The 19,479-nt window shown below is 46.6% G+C and overlaps 1 protein-coding gene across 1 annotated transcript in view; it reads right to left on the bottom strand.

Moving 5' to 3' along the window:
- The window catches only part of syt14a (synaptotagmin XIVa), a gene marked incomplete at both ends in the record, with an annotated part of 64,987 nt that extends 47,473 nt beyond the window's left edge, over positions 1 to 17,514 (bottom strand). Inside the window, 2 exons of the mRNA XM_079528662.1 lie at positions 8,458 to 8,505; positions 17,502 to 17,514. Coding sequence (XP_079384788.1) covers positions 8,458 to 8,505; positions 17,502 to 17,514 — 61 coding nt within the window. The remainder of the gene's footprint in view (positions 1 to 8,457; positions 8,506 to 17,501) is intronic.
- Between the last annotated feature and the right edge of the window lie 1,965 nt (positions 17,515 to 19,479).

The following is a 19,479-nucleotide window of genomic DNA, read 5'->3' as shown; positions in this document are numbered from 1 at the left end:
GGATGGCGATACACACGCCGGACTGGATGGCGATACAAACGCCGGACTGGATGGCGATACACACGCCGGACTGGATGGCGATACAAACGCCGGACTGGGTGGCGATACAAACGCCGGACTGGGTGGCGATACACACGCCGGACTGGGTGGCGATACACACGCCGGACTGGGTGGCGATACACACGCCAGAACTGGAGCCGCCGGGACTGGAGGCGCCGGGACTGGAGGTGCAGCACGAGGCACCAGGGCAGGAGGTGCAGCACAAGGCACCAGGGCAGGAGGTGCAGCACGAGGCACCGGAGCAGGAGGTGCGGCACGAGGCACCAGGGCAGGAGGTGCAGCACGAGGCACCAGGGCAGGAGGTGCAGCAGGAGGCACCAGGGCAGGAGGTGCAGCAGGAGGCACCAGGGCAGGAGGTGCAGCACAAGGCACCAGGGCAGGAGGTGCAGCACGAGGCACCGGAGCAGGAGGTGCGGCACGAGGCACCAGGGCAGGAGGTGCAGCACGAGGCACCAGGGCAGGAGGTGCAGCAGGAGGCACCAGGGCAGGAGAGGCTGGAACAGGTGGAGGACTAAGCTGGTTGAGTGGCAGGAATGGCTGAGAATAGGCCGGGCTTAGCTGGGGGAGAGTAGGGTGTGAATGCACCACCTGCACTGGTGGGCATATGATCATGATCTGCTTTTTGGCGGTTAAGTGGTGATCATGGGGGGGTGCTCCCACTTGTTCTCCGTGTTGGAGAAGATCACACATTAGCCATGTGTTAATGTGTTTTAGCAATGTTCGTATTTCCCCGTCTCTCCCATCAAGCTCCTTCATTCTGGTCTTAATTAGTTCCAATTGATGGTTGTCCTCAATCTCAGCTTTCCTCATTGTTTCTACCATGTCAGATAGATCCTGGATGGACCTCAATGTCACCCTTGGGTAGCCAGCTAATCCCGCTCGAAGGACCATAATAAATATTCTCTGCTGGTTAGTTTGTTGGATGTGAGCTGATCCCCAAGTTTCTCCGGGCAGAGAGAGTATAGGTGACACCAAGGTATATTTCAACAGAATAGTAGTTTATTTCCATTAAGCCGTGGTTTATTTGTCATGGACGCATGGCTGCAGAAAAGTGAGTGGTGTTGGTTAGACTCAGTGAGAGCTGCAGGTTCTGCATGTTCTACTCTCTCTTACTGGTATCGTATGTATACATACTCTCTCTTACTGGTATCGTATGTATACATACTCTCTCTTACTGGTATCGTATGTATACATACTCTCTCTTACTGGTATCGTATGTATACATACTCTCTCTTACTGGTATCGTATGTATACATACTCTCTCTTACTGGTATCGTATGTATAGGCCTACTCTCTCTTGATGAAACAAAATACACAATGGTGAAAAAGTAAAACAAATAAATGCATTGGAACATTGGGGTAAATCCTGGGCACGATAAACGGCGAGACCATCCTTGGACAAACACACACGGCGAGACCCTCTTATAGACGGCAGGGTAAAAAAAGAGTTATGGTTGGGTTACAGTCTGTAGAAATGAGGTCCCAATAGATAAATAATAAAAATCACACCCGTGTGAACTGAGTGGTGCATCTCCCCTCTATTGGTTCTCAATTTGTATCGTTCCAATTTCTTCTCTGTATCGTTCCAATTTGTATCGTTCCAATTTCTTCTCTGTATCGTTCCAATTTCAGTTCCTATTGGTTCTAACACTTTTGGTGCTCATTGGTACTGGACAGTGGTCACACACATAGTCACACACAAACAAACATAGTTGAACACGGACATTGCTAGTTGAACACGGACATTGCTGTTCCTTGGAGTGGTTGCACCACTCAAAAATAAATAATGGCCTATTCCTAGTGTACTGGTTCTCAGCGTCAACTCTGGGGACCACTTGGGGTACAAACGGACCCTTCCGTGGGTCTGTAACTTTGAGGGTGTACAATGGGGTCCCAGAGATCAAAACGCTTTTGTTTGAATTGTTTCAAATCGTGGTTATATACTAGACGCCCAAAGCCCAGAACCACCTAAGCTGGCTCCTTTCCAAGTCAAGGGAGCAGCACTCTACTCCGAGCCTCTCGTGGGTAACCAAACTTCTCACCCTATATCTCTACACTGGCCAGTCAGTGCCCTGGGATCCCCCAGGAGGAAGTGGCCAATTGATGCTCGCGAGAGGGAATTCTGGAGGAGCTCTCTGCTGAAACTGTTGCTTCCGTGACCCGACTCCGGATAAGCGGTGGAAGACGATGTTACAGAGCTCTGCTGTTTTAACTGGGTCTGTTCCTATAGATCATTCCTGGAGGTCCTCGAGGTCTGGGTTTTAACTGGGTCTGTTCCTATAGATCATTCCTGGAGGTCCTCGAGGTCTGGGTTTTAACTGGGTCTGTTCCTATAGATCATTCCTGGAGGTCCTCGAGGTCTGGGTTTTAACTGGGTCTGTTCCTATAGATCATTCCTGGAGGTCCTCGAGGTCTGGGTTTTAACTGGGTCTGTTCCTATAGATCATTCCTGGAGGTCCTCGAGGTCTGGGTTTTAACTGGGTCTGTTCCTATAGATCATTCCTGGAGGTCCTCGAGGTCTGGGTTTTAACTGGGTCTGTTCCTATAGATCATTCCTGGAGGTCCTCGAGGTCTGGGTTTTAACTGGGTCTGTTCCTATAGATCATTCCTGGAGGTCCTCGAGGTCTGGGTTTTAACTGGGTCTGTTCCTATAGATCATTCCTGGAGGTCCTCGAGGTCTGGGTTTTAACTGGGTCTGTTCCTATAGATCATTCCTGGAGGTCCTCGAGGTCTGGGTTTTAACTGGGTCTGTTCCTATAGATCATTCCTGGAGGTCCTCGAGGTCTGGGTTTTAACTGGGTCTGTTCCTATAGATCATTCCTGGAGGTCCTCGAGGTCTGGGTTTTAACTGGGTCTGTTCCTATAGATCATTCCTGGAGGTCCTCGAGGTCTGGGTTTTAACTGTTCCTAGATCATTCCTGGAGGTCTTTGAGATCTGCGTTTTACTGTTCCTGGAGGTCTTTGAGGTCTGCTGTTCCTAAGGGATCATTCCTGGAGGTCTTTGAGGTCTGCTGTTCCTAAGGGATCATTCCTGGTGGTCCTTGAGGTCGGTGATCTTCTTCCTCAGCTCGTCCACCTCCTCCTCCAGGGAGGTGTTCTCCTCCTGCAGGACCAGGTTCTCCTCTTCCAGGACCAGGTTCTCCTCTTCCAGGGCGCTGTTCTCCTCCTCCATGGCAGCGTTCTCGGTGTCCAGGACCTTGATCTCCTCCTTGAGGGCCGAGATCTTCTCCTCCTTCTTCTCCTTCTTCTTCTCCTTCTCCTTCCCTGACATGTCTACTTCTGAGTATCTTCTGAACTGTCAATTTGCAAATATGTCCAACCTGCGCTGCGTAGCTAGAATCTGTGCTATGTCGTAGGTCCAGTCGTGGTTATATAGGCCGTAGGTAGTGGGCGTGTGACGTAAGCACGGACGTATAGCCAGTGGTGGAAAGTAACTAAGTACTTTTACTTAAGTACAATTTTGAGGTATTTGTCATTTTACTTCTACTCCACTACATCTCAGAGCCAAAATGTGTACTTTTACTTCACTACAATCATTTGAAAAACTTTAGTTACTAGTTACTTTGGCGATTAAAATTTTGATTAAAAAACATACATTAACCACTTCAACCCTATACATTTCAGCCATTTGAAAATAGCCGATCTACGAGCTTGTAGATCGGCTATTTTCAATAGATTTTCTACACATTTTGAACTGAAATATGAATACTTTTAGTACATTTTGATGCCGATACTTTTGTACTTTTACTCAAATACATTTTGAATTCCATACTTTTACTTTGCTCTAAATTGCAGTATTGGTACTTTTACTTAAGTAAAACAATTGAGTACTTTTTCCACCACTGCGTATAGCTCTCCCAGACCACAGGCCAGCTCAACGCGGGGCACACAAGGACACGCCCCCAAATGAGACAGCGGCCCCACTTCGGGTCCGTTTCAACTGTGTACTGCAGCTGCCAATCAGTCTTCTCTGGCTCTTAGAAGGAAACAACATGCTACCCTGTTCACGTATAAAGCTTTAATTGGTAAACTACCTCTGTATTTAACAAAACTGCTAGATCTCAATACATCAGCTTATGGTACTAGATCACAAGATATGCTTTTATTGAAGGTACCAAAAACTACTACTAAATTGGGAGATACTGCCTTCAGGGTGTATGCTCCACATTTATGGAATGGTTGTCAAAACAAATTGAAGTTGAATGTTTTTGTTTTGTTTACTACTTTTAAGAGACTCTTAACTGACCTCACACTAGAGGAAGGCATATGCACCTGCTTTCTGTAACATTTGGTTACAAGGTTTTGTTTCTGTGTGTATGTGCTTGTGTATTATATTTGTTGTACTGTGTGTCCATGTCATGTATGTAAAATGTAAATGTTCTTATTTGTATACAGGGCGCCATTGAAAAAGAGAACCTGGTCTCAATTGGATTCCCCTGAAATAAAGGTTACAAACAAACAATCCCTATGAGAGGCATCATGAAATACCCTAATTTCACTGGTTCATTACTGAGGCTATAGCGATTTTTTTTTGTGTTCTAATAAAGTGTCCCATATGTTTGATTTGTCCTTTTCAATGTCACATACCTGCCATCTCAATATACATCCTACAATGTACTATAATATACTCCATCAGTTTGTGAAAAGTGCTAGCATTGTAAATCTCAAGTCAAAGTGGTCGCACGGTATATACGTCACGGTTGCATCCCTTGAGGTTTTCAATACCCAGATATATTTGTTGTATTTCGTTTTATATGCAATGTATTTGTTGAAAATGATCTAAACAGCATCTTGCAAGTCTATTATTAATACTCATCTGGAGAATTCACTAGGTAGTTGAAAATGTCAGGATGTCACTCCTCCATTTAGCTGGGTTATTTCCCCATGCAACTATTCAGCAAAGTTAATTATACAACAAGTTGACAGCGGTAAAACACACCATCGGAGCTCCGTGGTAGGTAGAACATATATAGTAAGCCCGTGACATGTTCAAAATATAGACATGAATAACAAAGTCAGTCGGGATCGGGATGTATATTGAGAATTCCACTCTTCAAAGTCGGCGCTCGTAGCCTCGTAAAGGCAGTGACGCCCAAAGCCCCTAACCACCTAAGCTGGCTCCTTTCCAAGTCAAGGGAGCAGCACTCTACTCCGAGCCTCTCATGGGTAACCAAACTTCTCACCCTATATCTCTACACTCAGTCAGTGCCCCCCAGGAGGAAGTGGCCAATTGATGCTCGCGAGAGGGAATTCTGGAGGAGCTCTCTGCTGAAACCGTTGCCCCCACGACCCGACTCCGGGTAAGTGGAAGATGATGTTACAAGTTAAAAGCTCCAGGGTTGTTCCTATAGATCATTCCTGGTGGTCCTTGAGGTCTGTGTTTAACAGTCTAGATCATTCCTGGTGGTCCTTGAGGTCTGTGTTTAACAGTCTAGATCATTCCTGGTGGTCCTTGAGGTCTGTGTTTAACAGTCTAGATCATTCCTGGTGGTCCTTGAGGTCTGTGTTTAACAGTCTAGATCATTCCTGGAGGTCCTTGAGGTCTGGGTTTAACAGTCTAGATCATTCCTGGTGGTCCTTGAGGTCTGGGTTTAACAGTCTAGATCATTCCTGGTGGTCGTTGAGGTCTGTGTTTAACAGTCTAGATCATTCCTGGTGGTCCTTGAGGTCTGGGTTTAACAGTCTAGATCATTCCTGGTGGTCCTTGAGGTCTGGGTTTAACAGTCTAGATCATTCCTGGTGGTCGTTGAGGTCTGTGTTTAACAGTCTAGATCATTCCTGGTGGTCCTTGAGGTCTGGGTTTAACAGTCTAGATCATTCCTGGTGGTCCTTGAGGTCTGGGTTTAACAGTCTAGATCATTCCTGGTGGTCCTTTTTTTTTTTTTTTTATCCCACGATTTTGTAACCCATTTTTTCACCCCTGTGTCAATTATCTAATGTGATCCTGGGCTCTACACACCCTCCGCCAACCTAGTCCCCATATATGGGGGACATGGGGAGAGCAACGGACTTGAACTCATGCTTCCTTCATGCCTGAGTGTCCAAGTTGCTCCTTTACACCTGACACAGCGTCCCGAGCGGGAATCGAACCCAGGACCTTCTAGCTGTGAGGCGACAGCACTACCAACTGTGCCACCGTGCCCCCCTGGTGGTCCTTGAGGTCGGTGATCTTCTTCCTCAGCTCGTCCACCTCCTCATTCAGGGCGATGTTCTCCTCCTGCAGGCACAGGTTGTCCTCTTCCAGGGCGATGTTCTCCTCCTCCAGGTCCATGTTCTCCATCTCCAGGGCAGCGTTCTCGTTGTCCAGGATCTTGTTCTCTTCCTTGAGGGCCGAGATCTTCTCCTTCTTCGTCGACATGTCGTTCTTCTTCCGAGTATCCAAATGCACGACGGGGTCTGAACTGTCAATTTGCAAATTCATCCAACCTGCGCTGCGTAGCTAGAATCTATGCTATGTCACAGGTCCAGTCGTGGTTAAATAGGCCATAAGTAGTGGGCGTGTGACATAAGCACGGACGTATAGAGTGTAAAAACGTGTACGTCACCAAGAGGGGGGCGGCGTCAGAAAATCTAGCGGCGCCATTTTTGTGGGATTTAAACTCTAGCCCTACTCTACTCAGAATAGAATGACGGTGGTCTGTTTCTGTAAACATTGAGCTCGTTCCTGGCGACAACACAGTGAGCCAAGACCAGAATGGAAAGAAAAAAGGGGTCGGGTTCGACATACCTTCTACAAGCACCATCTGTGAGATGTCAGTTTAGAATGGTTGCACGTCGTTTGTTCAACTCCCTCTGGTGTTTTAAAAAAAACAACAACGCACACGGATAGTCGCTCACTGTGTAAACAAAGCAGACAGCTCGGCCGCTACCACGTGACACATATGTTGACGCCCCCCTCAAGGGCCGCTACCACGTGACACATATGTTGACGCCCCCCTCAAGGGCCGCTACCACGTGACACATATGTTGACGCCCCCCTCAAGGGCCGCTACCACGTGACACATATGTTGACGCCCCCCTCAAGGGCCGCTACCACGTGACACATATGTTGACGCCCCCCTCAAGGGCCGCTACCACGCGACACATATGTTGACGCCCCCCTCAAGGGCCGCTACCACGTGACACATATGTTGACGCCCCCCTCAAGGGCCGCTACCACGTGACACATATGTTGACGCCCCCCTCAAGGGCCGCTACCACGTGACACATATGTTGACGCCCCCCTCAAGGGCCGCTACCACGTGACACATATGTTGACGCCCCCCTCAAGGGCCGCTACCACGTGACACATATGTTGACGCCCCCCTCAAGGGCCGCTACCACGTGACACATATGTTGACGCCCCCCTCAAGGGCCGCTACCACGTGACACATATGTTGACGCCCCCCTCAAGGGCCGCTACCACGTGACACATATGTTGACGCCCCCCTCAAGGGCCGCTACCACGTGACACATATGTTGACGCCCCCCTCAAGGGCCGCTACCACGTGACACATATGTTGACGCCCCCCTCAAGGGCCGCTACCACGTGACACATATGTTGACGCCCCCCTCAAGGGCCGCTACCACGTGACACATATGTTGACGCCCCCCTCAAGGGCCGCTACCACGTGACACATATGTTGACGCCCCCCTCAAGGGCCGCTACCACGTGACACATATGTTGACGCCCCCCTCAAGGGCCGCTACCACGTGACACATATGTTGACGCCCCCCTCAAGGGCCGCTACCACGTGACACATATGTTGACGCCCCCCTCAAGGGCCGCTACCACGTGACACATATGTTGACGCCCCCCTCAAGGGCCGCTACCACGTGACACATATGTTGACGCCCCCCTCAAGGGCCGCTACCACGTGACACATATGTTGACGCCCCCCTCAAGGAGATTTCGGTACGCTCTATAGACTCTCAAATTGTTGCACAGACCACAGGCCAGCTCAACGGGTATAGGGTATAAGCGGGTAAATGGTAATTGGTGCATTTATATAGCGCCTTTATCCAAGGCGCTTTACATAGATTGTGCATTACATTCACCCATTCACACACATTCATACACCGATTGCGGCGGAAGCCATGCAAGGTACCAACCAGCACATCGGGAGCAATTTGGGGTTCAGTGTCTTGCCCAAGGACACTTCGACATGTAGACAGGAGGAGCCGGGATTCGAACCGCCGACCCATGGATCATTGGACGACCTGCTCTACCTCCTGAGCCACAGTCGCCCGGGTATAGGCCGGGTATAGGCTGGCAGGTGTGTCGGCCAACAGAATAAAACGTAGCTTTCATGGAATACAATGAGTGAAATGCGTTGTGGCGACTGGGAATGTAGAAAAATAAGCCGTGTAAAATGTAAGATGACGTCATAAGGATGAGCAGGTGATGTGATGTCCTACCTCTTCTGACGCAGATCAGCTCATTCACTCCACAGTTGCGCTCGCCACCTGCAAACACAATGCATGTGTGAGTGACCGTGCACGCGCACGCGCACGCACACGCACACACACACACACACACACACACACACACACACACACACACACACACGGCAGCTTTGCCCTCAATGCCCTCAGTCAACACAGTACCCGCATAGCTGGCTAACCACCTCAAAACAGTGAGCGACACCCACAGCCACAATACCAGAGGGAGCGATACTAATGATCTGTACATAATTAGAAAGAAGGGGGGGGGGGAAGGGCATGCAGGGTACGACACCGTCTTTGTTTTGTTTTTTTATTTGCTCGGCCCAAAAGAAATGTGATTCTCTTCCGGGCCGCTCATCGTCGTGAAAGAGAACGTCCGGCCGGGACTGTGACGCTCTATATATGGTCCTCATCATAGGACTGTGACGCTCTATATATGGTCCTCATCATGGGACTGTGACGCTCTATATATGGTCCTCATCATAGGACTGTGATGCTCTATATATGGTCCTCATCATAGGACTGTGACGCTCTATATATGGTCCTCATCATAGGACTGTGATGCTCTATATATGGTCCTCATCATAGGACTGCGACGCTCTATATATGGACCTCATCATAGGACTGTGACGCTCTATATATGGTCCTCATCATAGGACTGTGACGCTCTATATATGGTCCTCATCATGGGACTGTGACGCTCTATATATGGACCTCATCATAGGACTGTGACGCTCTATATATGGTACTCATCATGGGACTGTGACGCTCTATATATGGTCCTCATCATGGGACTGTGACGCTCTATATATGGACCTCATCATAGGACTGTGACGCTCTATATATGGTCCTCATCATAGGACTGTGACGCTCTATATATGGTCCTCATCATAGGACTGTGACGCTCTATATATGGTCCTCATCATAGGACTGTGACGCTCTATATATGGTCCTCATCATAGGACTGTGACGCTCTATATATGGACCTCATCATAGGACTGTGACGCTCTATATATGGACCTCATCATAGGACTGTGACGCTCTATATATGGACCTCATCATAGGACTGTGCCGCTCTATATATGGTCCTCATCATAGGACTGTGACGCTCTATATATGGACCTCATCATAGGACTGTGACGCTCTATATATGGTCCTCATCATAGGACTGTGACGCTCTATATATGGTCCTCATCATGGGACTGTGACGCTCTATATATGGACCTCATCATAGGACTGTGACGCTCTATATATGGTCCTCATCATAGGACTGTGACGCTCTATATATGGTCCTCATCATAGGACTGTGACGCTCTATATATGGTCCTCATCATAGGACTGTGACGCTCTATATATGGTCCTCATCATAGGACTGTGACGCTCTATATATGGACCTCATCATAGGACTGTGACGCTCTATATATGGACCTCATCATAGGACTGTGACGCTCTATATATGGACCTCATCATAGGACTGTGACGCTCTATATATGGTCCTCATCATAGGACTGTGACGCTCTATATATGGACCTCATCATAGGACTGTGACGCTCTATATATGGTCCTCATCATAGGACTGTGACGCTCTATATATGGTCCTCATCATGGGACTGTGACGCTCTATATATGGACCTCATCATAGGACTGTGACGCTCTATATATGGTCCTCATCATAGGACTGTGACGCTCTATATATGGTCCTCATCATAGGACTGTGACGCTCTATATATGGTCCTCATCATAGGACTGTGACGCTCTATATATGGTCCTCATCATAGGACTGTGACGCTCTATATATGGACCTCATCATAGGACTGTGACGCTCTATATATGGACCTCATCATAGGACTGTGACGCTCTATATATGGACCTCATCATAGGACTGTGACGCTCTATATATGGTCCTCATCATAGGACTGTGACGCTCTATATATGGACCTCATCATAGGACTGTGACGCTCTATATATGGATGCTTAAAAAATGCTTACTTACTTTGACTACGACTTCAGAACAAAGCTCAATACGTTTATGTACATTAAAACCCATTCTGGGCGGGAACCCCTTTTGGTGTTTTAAGCATTATTATGTTATACTTTAGCTATTGAAAAATAGCAGATCTACAAGCTCGTAGCTGTGCCGCGCTATGAGCTTGTAGATCTGCTATTTTCAGCTTGTAGATCTGCTATTTCATGAAAAATCGTGAAAATGTGGCGCAAATCTTTGAATATATATTCTTTCAGAGCAAACGTTTTTAACTCAAATCTTTGCTTCTGGGAGGGTCCCTGGAACAACATTTTCAGATCGGGGTCGGTGGAATATTATATATAGTTTTTGTGGTCCTTGACATGAAAACCTTGAGAACCACTGAAACATGAGGTTTTTCAGAAAACTGTCGTGATTTAGAAGTCATTTGTAGAATCGTCCTCAGGTCTAAATGTGAGTAAAGTAAGTCAAGGTGGAACGTCAACGTGCGTAACAGAATATTCCTCCCTCATGCAGATCAGGACCAGAATGTCCATGACTCGTCCCAGTTTCCCATAATCACATCTTCACAACTGCGTCAACTAAATTAATCACATCTTCACACCTGCTTCAACTAAATTAATCACATCTCCACACCTGCCCGACTAAATTAATCACATCTTCACACCTGCCCGACTAAATTAATCACATCTTCACACCTGCCCGACTAAATTAATCACTTCTCCACACCTGCTCCACTAAATTAATCACATCTTCACACCTGCTCCACTAAATTAATCACTTCTCCACACCTGCCCGACTAAATTAATCACTTCTCCACACCTGCCCGACTAAATTAATCACTTCTCCACACCTGCTCCACTAAATTAATCACTTCTCCACACCTGCTCCACTAAATTAATCACTTCTCCACACCTGCTCCACTAAATTAATCACATCTTCACACCTGCCCCACTAAATTAATCACATCTCCACACCTGCCCCACTAAATTAATCACATCTCCACACCTGCCCCACTAAATGAATCACATCTTCACACCTGCTCCACTAAATTAATCACATCTCCACACCTGCCCCACTAAATTAATCACATCCCCACACCTGCTCCACTAAATTAATCACATCTCCACACCTACCCGACTAAATTAATCACTTATCCACACCTGCTCCACTAAATTAAACACATCTCCACACCTGCTCCACTAAATTAATCACATCTCCACACCTGCTCCACTAAATTAATCACATCTTCACACCAGCTCCACTAAATTAATCACATCTCCACACCTGCTCCACTAAATTAATCACATCTCCACACCTGCTCCACTAAATTAATCACTTCTCCACACCTGCTCCACTAAATTAATCACATCTTCACACCTGCTCCACTAAATTAATCACATCTCCACACCTGCCCGACTAAATTAATCACATCTCCACACCTGCCCCACTAAATTAATCACATCTCCACACCTGCCCCACTAAATTAATCACATCTCCACACCTGCCCCACTAAATGAATCACATCTTCACACCTGCTCCACTAAATGAATCACATCTCCACACCTGCCCCACTAAATTAATCACATCGCCACACCTGCTCCACTAAATTAATCACATCTCCACACCTGCCCGACTAAATTAATCACTTATCCACACCTGCTCCACTAAATTAAACACATATACACACCTGCTCCACTAAATTAATCACATCTCCACACCTGCCCGACTAAATTAATCACTTCTCCACACCTGCTCCACTAAATTAAACACATCTCCACACCTGCTCCACTAAATTAATCACATCTCCACACCTGCTCCACTAAATTAATCACATCTTCACACCTGCTCCACTAAATTAATCACATCTCCACACCTGCTCCACTAAATTAATCACATCTCCACACCTGCTCCACTAAATTAATCACATCCTCACACCTGCTCCACTAAATTAATCACATCTCCACACCTGCTCCACTAAATGAATCACATCTTCACACCTGCTCCACTAAATTAATCACATCTCCACACCTGCTCCACTAAATTGATCACATCTCCACACCTGCTCCACTAAATGAATCACATCTCCACACCTGCTCCACTAAATTAATCACATCTCCACACCTGCTCCACTAAATTAATCACATCCTCACACCTGCTCCACTAAATTAATCACATCTTCACACCTGCTCCACTAAATTAATCACATCGACACACCTGCACCAACTAAATTTACACACATGTAAGGCGCATGGCGACAGGTTGTGAGCTTGTAGATCTGCTGTTTTTTTAAATAAAATAAATCTTTTAAGAAGTTTGAAAAAATGTGGAATGTTTTCCAACAACAGAAATCGTGGAGGTCTCGATGACGCTACACATTCATCTGGCGGTCCTTGACGTGAACATGTCTGAGAACCGCTGGTTTAAAACAGCAACATAAGGAAGTAACGTCCAAATAAGCACACACACCTGCACTGTAGAAACAAGCCCCAAAAAACTGCAACCAGCATTGAACTATGAAGAGAGTATATAGCCTGGCCCAGCCAGCGTGCTTTCTGGTCTAGAGGGGCGGGTAGCCTGGCCCAGCCAGCATGCTTTCTGGTCTAGAGGGGCGGGTAGCCTGGCCCAGCCAGCATGCTTTCTGGTCTAGAGGGGCGGGTAGCCTGGCCCTAGCCTGGTTAATAAACCAGACCGAATCAGCCGTTGGCAAAAAAAAGTTGCCTACCAGCGGATTACGGTCTGGCGAGGCTCAGTAGCACGCCTCTTTCCTACAGCAGAGAACAGGTCGGACCAATCGGGACACGGTATGCAATATAGGCGGGCTTTGGTACAGTGACGTTCAATGCTTGAGACTTTTGACTGACAGTAGCTCTGACCAATTGCGTCAAAGAGAAAATGTTCCCCGGGAAATGAAATCCAAGTGGAGCCAGCCCAGACTGATATACCGCGACAGTGTTGTGTGATATTAGTCTGGTTTATTAGCCAGGCTAGCCTGGCCCAGCCAGCATGCTTTCTGGTCTAGAGGGGCGGGTAGCCTGGCCCAGCCAGCGTGCTTTCTGGTCTAGAGGGGCGGGTAGCCTGGCCCAGCCAGCGTGCTTTCTGGTCTAGAGGGGCGGGTAGCCTGGCCCAGCCAGCGTGCTTTCTGGTCTAGAGGGGCGGGTAGCCTGGCCCAGCCATCATGCTTTCTGGTCTAGAGGGGCGGGTAGCCTGGCCCAGCCAGCGTGCTTTCTGGTCTAGAGGGGCGGGTAGCCTGGCCCAGCCAGCGTGCTTTCTGGTCTAGAGGGGCGGGACGCGCATGGAGCAAGCACTGGAGAATATTGGTTCAGCGATGAGCCCCCCTCTGCCCCCCTCTGCCCCCCTCTGCCCCTGCCCTACCTGGTAGAAAACAGCGGGGAAAACTGAAATCACATTTTCACTGTAGTTCAGTCCCACTCCTAAACCAGGAAATGTGTCTCGTTTCCACAGGCTTTCATTTTTAGCGAACGAAAATAAAAGCCTGAGTACCGAGGCTACCAAGAGAGAGTAATTTATGTGTAGGAGTAAATACTAAATGCAGTTGTACGTTGCGTTCATTTTGAGACCGATATTTGTCTCCGAACCCAAAACACTCTTAACCCATTTTAGGCGGGAACCCCTTTTGGTGTTTTAAAGCATTATACTTTAGCTATTGAAAAATAGCAGATCTACAAGTTCATGGCGCTGCACTCGGTGCCGCGCTATGAGCTTGTAGATCTGCTATTTTTGAAAAATCGTGAAAATATGGCGCAAATCTTTGAATATATATTCTTTCAGAGCGAACGTTTTTAACTCAAATCTTTGCTTCTGGGAGGGTCCCTGGAACAACATATTTTCAGACGGGGATCGGCAGCCAATAACATATATTTGTGGGGGTCCTTGACAAGAAAATGTTTGAGAACAACTGATATAGAAACATGGGGTTTTTCAGAAAACTGTCAGGATTTCTACATTTGTAGAATCGTCCTCAGGTCTAAATGGGTTAATAGCCAATTATACATAATATGATACCATTATCATAATTACCGGTTGTTGTAATTGTGATAATGGGATCCTCACAATGTACCGTAATCACTCAGCGGGCGCTGCCATTATCACAACCAGTGGATGAAACGCAATGGTGTAAAGTCATTTTTACTTAAGTACCGTACTTAAGTACAATTTTGAGGTATTTGTACTTTACTTGAGTACTTTCCAATTTCCAATACTTTTACTTCTACTCCACTACATCTCAGAGGCAATTTTTTTACTTTTACTCCACTACTGGAGATTTTAATTTAGATTAGAAAACATACATTAACCACTTCAACCCAATACATTTCGGCCATTTGAAAATAGCCGATCTACAAGCTTGCAGATCGGCAGATCGGCTATTTTCAATAGATTTTGTACACATGTTGAACTTGTGAAATGGCACATTCTGCACAGTACATTTGTCAATTCCATTACTTTTACTAAATTGCAGTATTGGTACTATAAGTAAAACTATAGAGGGTATGCGCGTGACATCATCATCAAACCAGGAAGTTATGCGGGAACTTCCTGGTTCCACGCCTACTGAGTGGCAAAAAACTACTTTCTGGCCTTGACAGCCCATGCATCCACACAGAAAAGTCATATCTGATTGCATTAAACAACATTAAACAATGTTAAACTCACTTTGCCTGTTGCTTTGAGACTCGATTTGCCACTCGATGTGCCATTCACTTTAAGCATGCGCATACTCTCTATTCAGTACACTGGATGCAACGCAGTAGCAGCAAAGACAGCTGGGGTACATTTCATTTCAGTAGCCTGGATCAAGACAGCTGGGGTACATTTAATTTCAGTAGCCTGGATCAAGACAGCTGGGGTACATTTCATTTCAGTAGCCTGGATCAAGACAGCTGGGGTACATTTCATTTCAGTAGCCTGGATCAAGACAGCTGGGGTACATTTCATTTCAGTAGCCTGGATCAAGACAGCTGGGGTACATTTCATTTCAGTAGCCTGGATCAAGTCTCTCAAAAACAGATGGTAAAGAAAGCCAACTCCTCATCCTTTCAGCTCTGAGTACAAGAAGGCTGCTTCTTTCCTTCTGGCCTGCGCTTCACTTCAGCCCTATGTGTACATTTCAGCGGCCATTCGAAGATATAAAGTACTTTGAAAGGATTTGCATACATTTGAAAACTTGTGAAATGAGACATTCTGCATGTATACGTTATATTTTTGGGATTTAAAGTGCATTTTGATGCCAATACTTTTCTACTTTTTTCCCCCTACTCAAATACATTTTGAATTCCGGACTTTTAATTGTATTTCTATATTGCAGTATTGATACTTTTACTTGAGTAAAACATGCGAGTACTTTTCCCACAACATGCAATTTGAACAGACCAATGGCGGTGCAATCTGGTAAGGATGCCCCTCGGGCGTCTCCCTAGGGAGGTCCTCGACGCACGTCCCACTGGGAGGAGACCCCGGGGCAGACCAAGGACCACGTCCCACTGGGAGGAGACCCCGGGGCAGACCAAGGACCACGTCCCACTGGGAGGAGACCCCGGGGCAGACCAAGGACCACGTCCCACTGGGAGGAGACCCCGGGGCAGACCAAGGACCACGTCCCACTGGGAGGAGACCCCGGGGAAGACCAAGGATCACGTCCCACTGGGAGGAGAACCCGGTGGGCAGACCAAAGATCACGTCCCACTGGGAGGAGACCCCGGGGCAGACCAAGGATCACGTCCCACTGGGAGGAGACCCCAGGCGCAGTTGGAGGAAACACATCGACTCACTGGCCTTGGAACGAATGTTGCTCTGGAGAGGGAAGTCTGGAGCACTCTGGTGGAGCAGTTGCCCCTGCAACCCGACTACGGATAAACGGTTGAAGATGGATGGATGGCGGTGCAACAAACCACTGATCTTCATTTTATAACCTAACCAGTGGTCTGGGGACCACCAGTGGTCCTTGAGGGGGTTCCAGGTGGTCCCCAGTGGTCCGGGGACCACATGCAGCTAAATGATGGAGAGTTGGTAACAAAATTACCCTTATTAGATCTATCTTTAATCCTTCCGGGTCCATTTGGTTTAATTTTATACGCTCTCAAGAGTTAAATATATTGTTAAAACATATTCGTTAAGTTACAAGAAGTCTGACACAATTAGATAATGTAGCAGAATAATTATTTTGACCAACGTTTGCCTGTTATCTCTCCCATGGATATAAATAATAATGGACCTTGATGTGAAAAGGGTTGAAAACCACTGGCCTACTTTAGGCTAGGCTACCTGTGGCGTCGCTCGCCGAAAACCAACGGATCTACACCCCGCCCACATCATCATCTGTCCCATCATTCGGCAACCGTGGTGTCAGTCACCTATTATTATTATTATTATTAATATAGTCAAGCGGTTCTACAACAAAATACATGTATTTATTTAGGCTATTTATAGCATATATGTCTTAATAGGAAGGTGACGTCACACCACTGATTATGTGCGCCAAAAATAGCCTGTTGTTTGCGTGCGTGCGTGCACGCCGGCGGTGCACGCACGCATGCACAGGACTGCATTGCTTTACAATTAAAGCTAATTAATTAAAATAGGCTAGGCTACTATAATGATTAATTCTGCGGACTTAGAATAATTTGGTTTAATTCCAAAGAGAGAAACGTGTGTGTGTGCGTGCGTTAAAAAGAAATCACTACTGCCCCTATATAAATTCCAACCCACAAAAAGCAGTGAACAAAACAATTAAGCCAGCTAGATCTACAAGCTCACAACGCGTCGCGACGCGAGCTTGTAGATCTGCTTGTTTTCAATGCTTTGGAAACAATAAGGGGGAATTGGGCATTGATTTGAGTCTTTATTAATAATGTCAAGCCAATAAAAAAAAAGCGATGCCGTGCGTGCGCGTGTATAGGTTACATAGCTGTGCGTGTCTGTCTGTCTGTCTGCTTGTCTGTCTGTCTGTCTGTCTGTCTGTCTGTTATTAGCGATCAGAATAAATCAGAGTGTCTGTCTCTCTCTCTCTACTCACCATCCACCGCCATCGTGTTCTCTCCGTCTTGTGTGTTGTTTTGTTTTCGGACTGAACCAAGACAGACGCTGAGCACAGGGTGCTTCATGGCTCCCCCCCACCCAACCCAACCCCATCTCACACGACACACATGGAACAGCCCGGTGTCCAGGGCGTAGCAGTGGGCGTGGTTTCCTGGCTGCATGGCACCACTGAAAAATCGGGCATTCATTTATTTATTTTTAATCCCCATAATGTAGAGATTTACACAAGTATTTATATATCAATTATTTTAAGCCTAGTATATAGAATCCAGCCGTGAGTAATATGTGGCCACATTTGACTGAGGGACTGCCATTGTAGTTTTTTTTTTAATTGTAGTTTTTTCATGTCATATGAAAGCAGGGAATCATAGCTTCAAATTTACATATTGGTTGTTCAGTTTGACCCACCAGTTTAGGAGATATGGCTTATAGAGTAATGTCTTGCAGAGACACAGCGAGTTGAGAAAACAGACTCGAAAGGTTCACTTCTGTGGACTCTAACATTACACCTAGCTACATGTTTAAGCATTTATTTCATATACATGTCTTCTGTGGTCTCTAACATTACACCTAGCTACATGTTTAAGCATTTATTTCATATACATGTCTTCTGTGGACTCTAACATTACACCTAGCTACCCTCTTAAACCCCAGGGGGGCCCAGGGGGGGAAATCAAAAACATCGGAGTTGGAACCCAATTGGTCTCCATTTACCCGCTGAGAGCTGTTCATGAGGTGGAGGGCAATGGGGCTCAAGAAGTTTTAAGCATTTATTTCATATTTACATGTTGATTTCAGCACTGATATTTATTTCTCTAGTATGTGAAAGAGCCTGCCTGTACTATTAACTCATTTTGGATAAAATATAAATCAATTCAGTTTTTCTCCTCTGGTGAAAAGCTGGAGGTTGCACGATGGCAGGCTCTCAGTCAAATCTGGTCACATATATAAACCCTTTGATATTTAATTGTGGAGAAAAATAATAATAAATAAATGTCTTGTCTATTTTACTGAGAGTACAAATACCCCAAAATTGTTCTTAAGTACAGTACTTAAAGGACCACTTCACTAGTAATCATGATAAAATGGCACAATTTGTGTCTCATAGGAGGGCTGTGGGCAGTTCAGAAACCAGTCTGTCTCATAGGAGGGCTGTGGGCAGTTCAGAACCCAGTCTGTGTCTCATAGGAGGGCTGTGGGCAGTTCAGAAACCAGTCTGTCTCATAGGAGGGCTGTGGGCAGTTCAGAAACCAGTCTGTCTCATAGGAGGGCTGTGGGCAGTTCAGAAACCAGTCTGTGTCTCATAGGAGGGCTGTGGGTAGTTCATAAACCAGTCTGTCTCATAGGAGGGCTGTTGGCAGTTCAGAAACCAGTCTGTGTCTCATAGGAGGGCTGTGGGCAGTTCAGAAACCAGTCTGTCTCATAGGAGGGTTGTGGGCAGTTCAGAAACCAGTCTGTCTCATAGGAGGGCTGTGGGCAGTTCAGAAACCAGTCAGTGTCTCATAGGAGGGTTGTGGGCAGTTCAGAAACCAGTCTGTGTCTCATATAGGAGGGTTGTGGGCAGTTCAGAAACCAGTCTGTGTCTCATAGGAGGGCTGTGGGCAGTTCAGAAACCAGTCTGTGTCTCATAGGAGGGCTGTGGGCAGTTCAGAAACCAGTCTGTGTCTCATAGGAGGGCTGTGGGCAGTTCAGAAACCAGTCCGTGTCTCATAGGAGGGCTGTGGGCGGTTCAGAAACCAGTCAGTGTCTCATAGGAGGGCTGTGGGCAGTTCAGAAACCAGTCTGTGTCTCATAGGAGGGCTGTGGGCAGTTCAGAAACCAGTCTGTTTCATAGGAGGGCTGTGGGCAGTTTAGAAACCAGTCTGTGTCTCATAGGAGGGCTGTGGGCAGTTCAGAAACCCGTCCACATCATCGTTAGGCTGATTTTTTTAAACAAGATATATTTACAAAAAAGG

This window comes from Electrona antarctica (genome assembly GCF_951216825.1).
Source record: "Electrona antarctica genome assembly, chromosome: 18".
Taxonomy (NCBI): Eukaryota; Metazoa; Chordata; class Actinopteri; order Myctophiformes; family Myctophidae; genus Electrona; species Electrona antarctica.
Note: the sequence above shows the minus strand (reverse complement) of the source record. Positions and strands in the feature narration are given on the sequence as shown.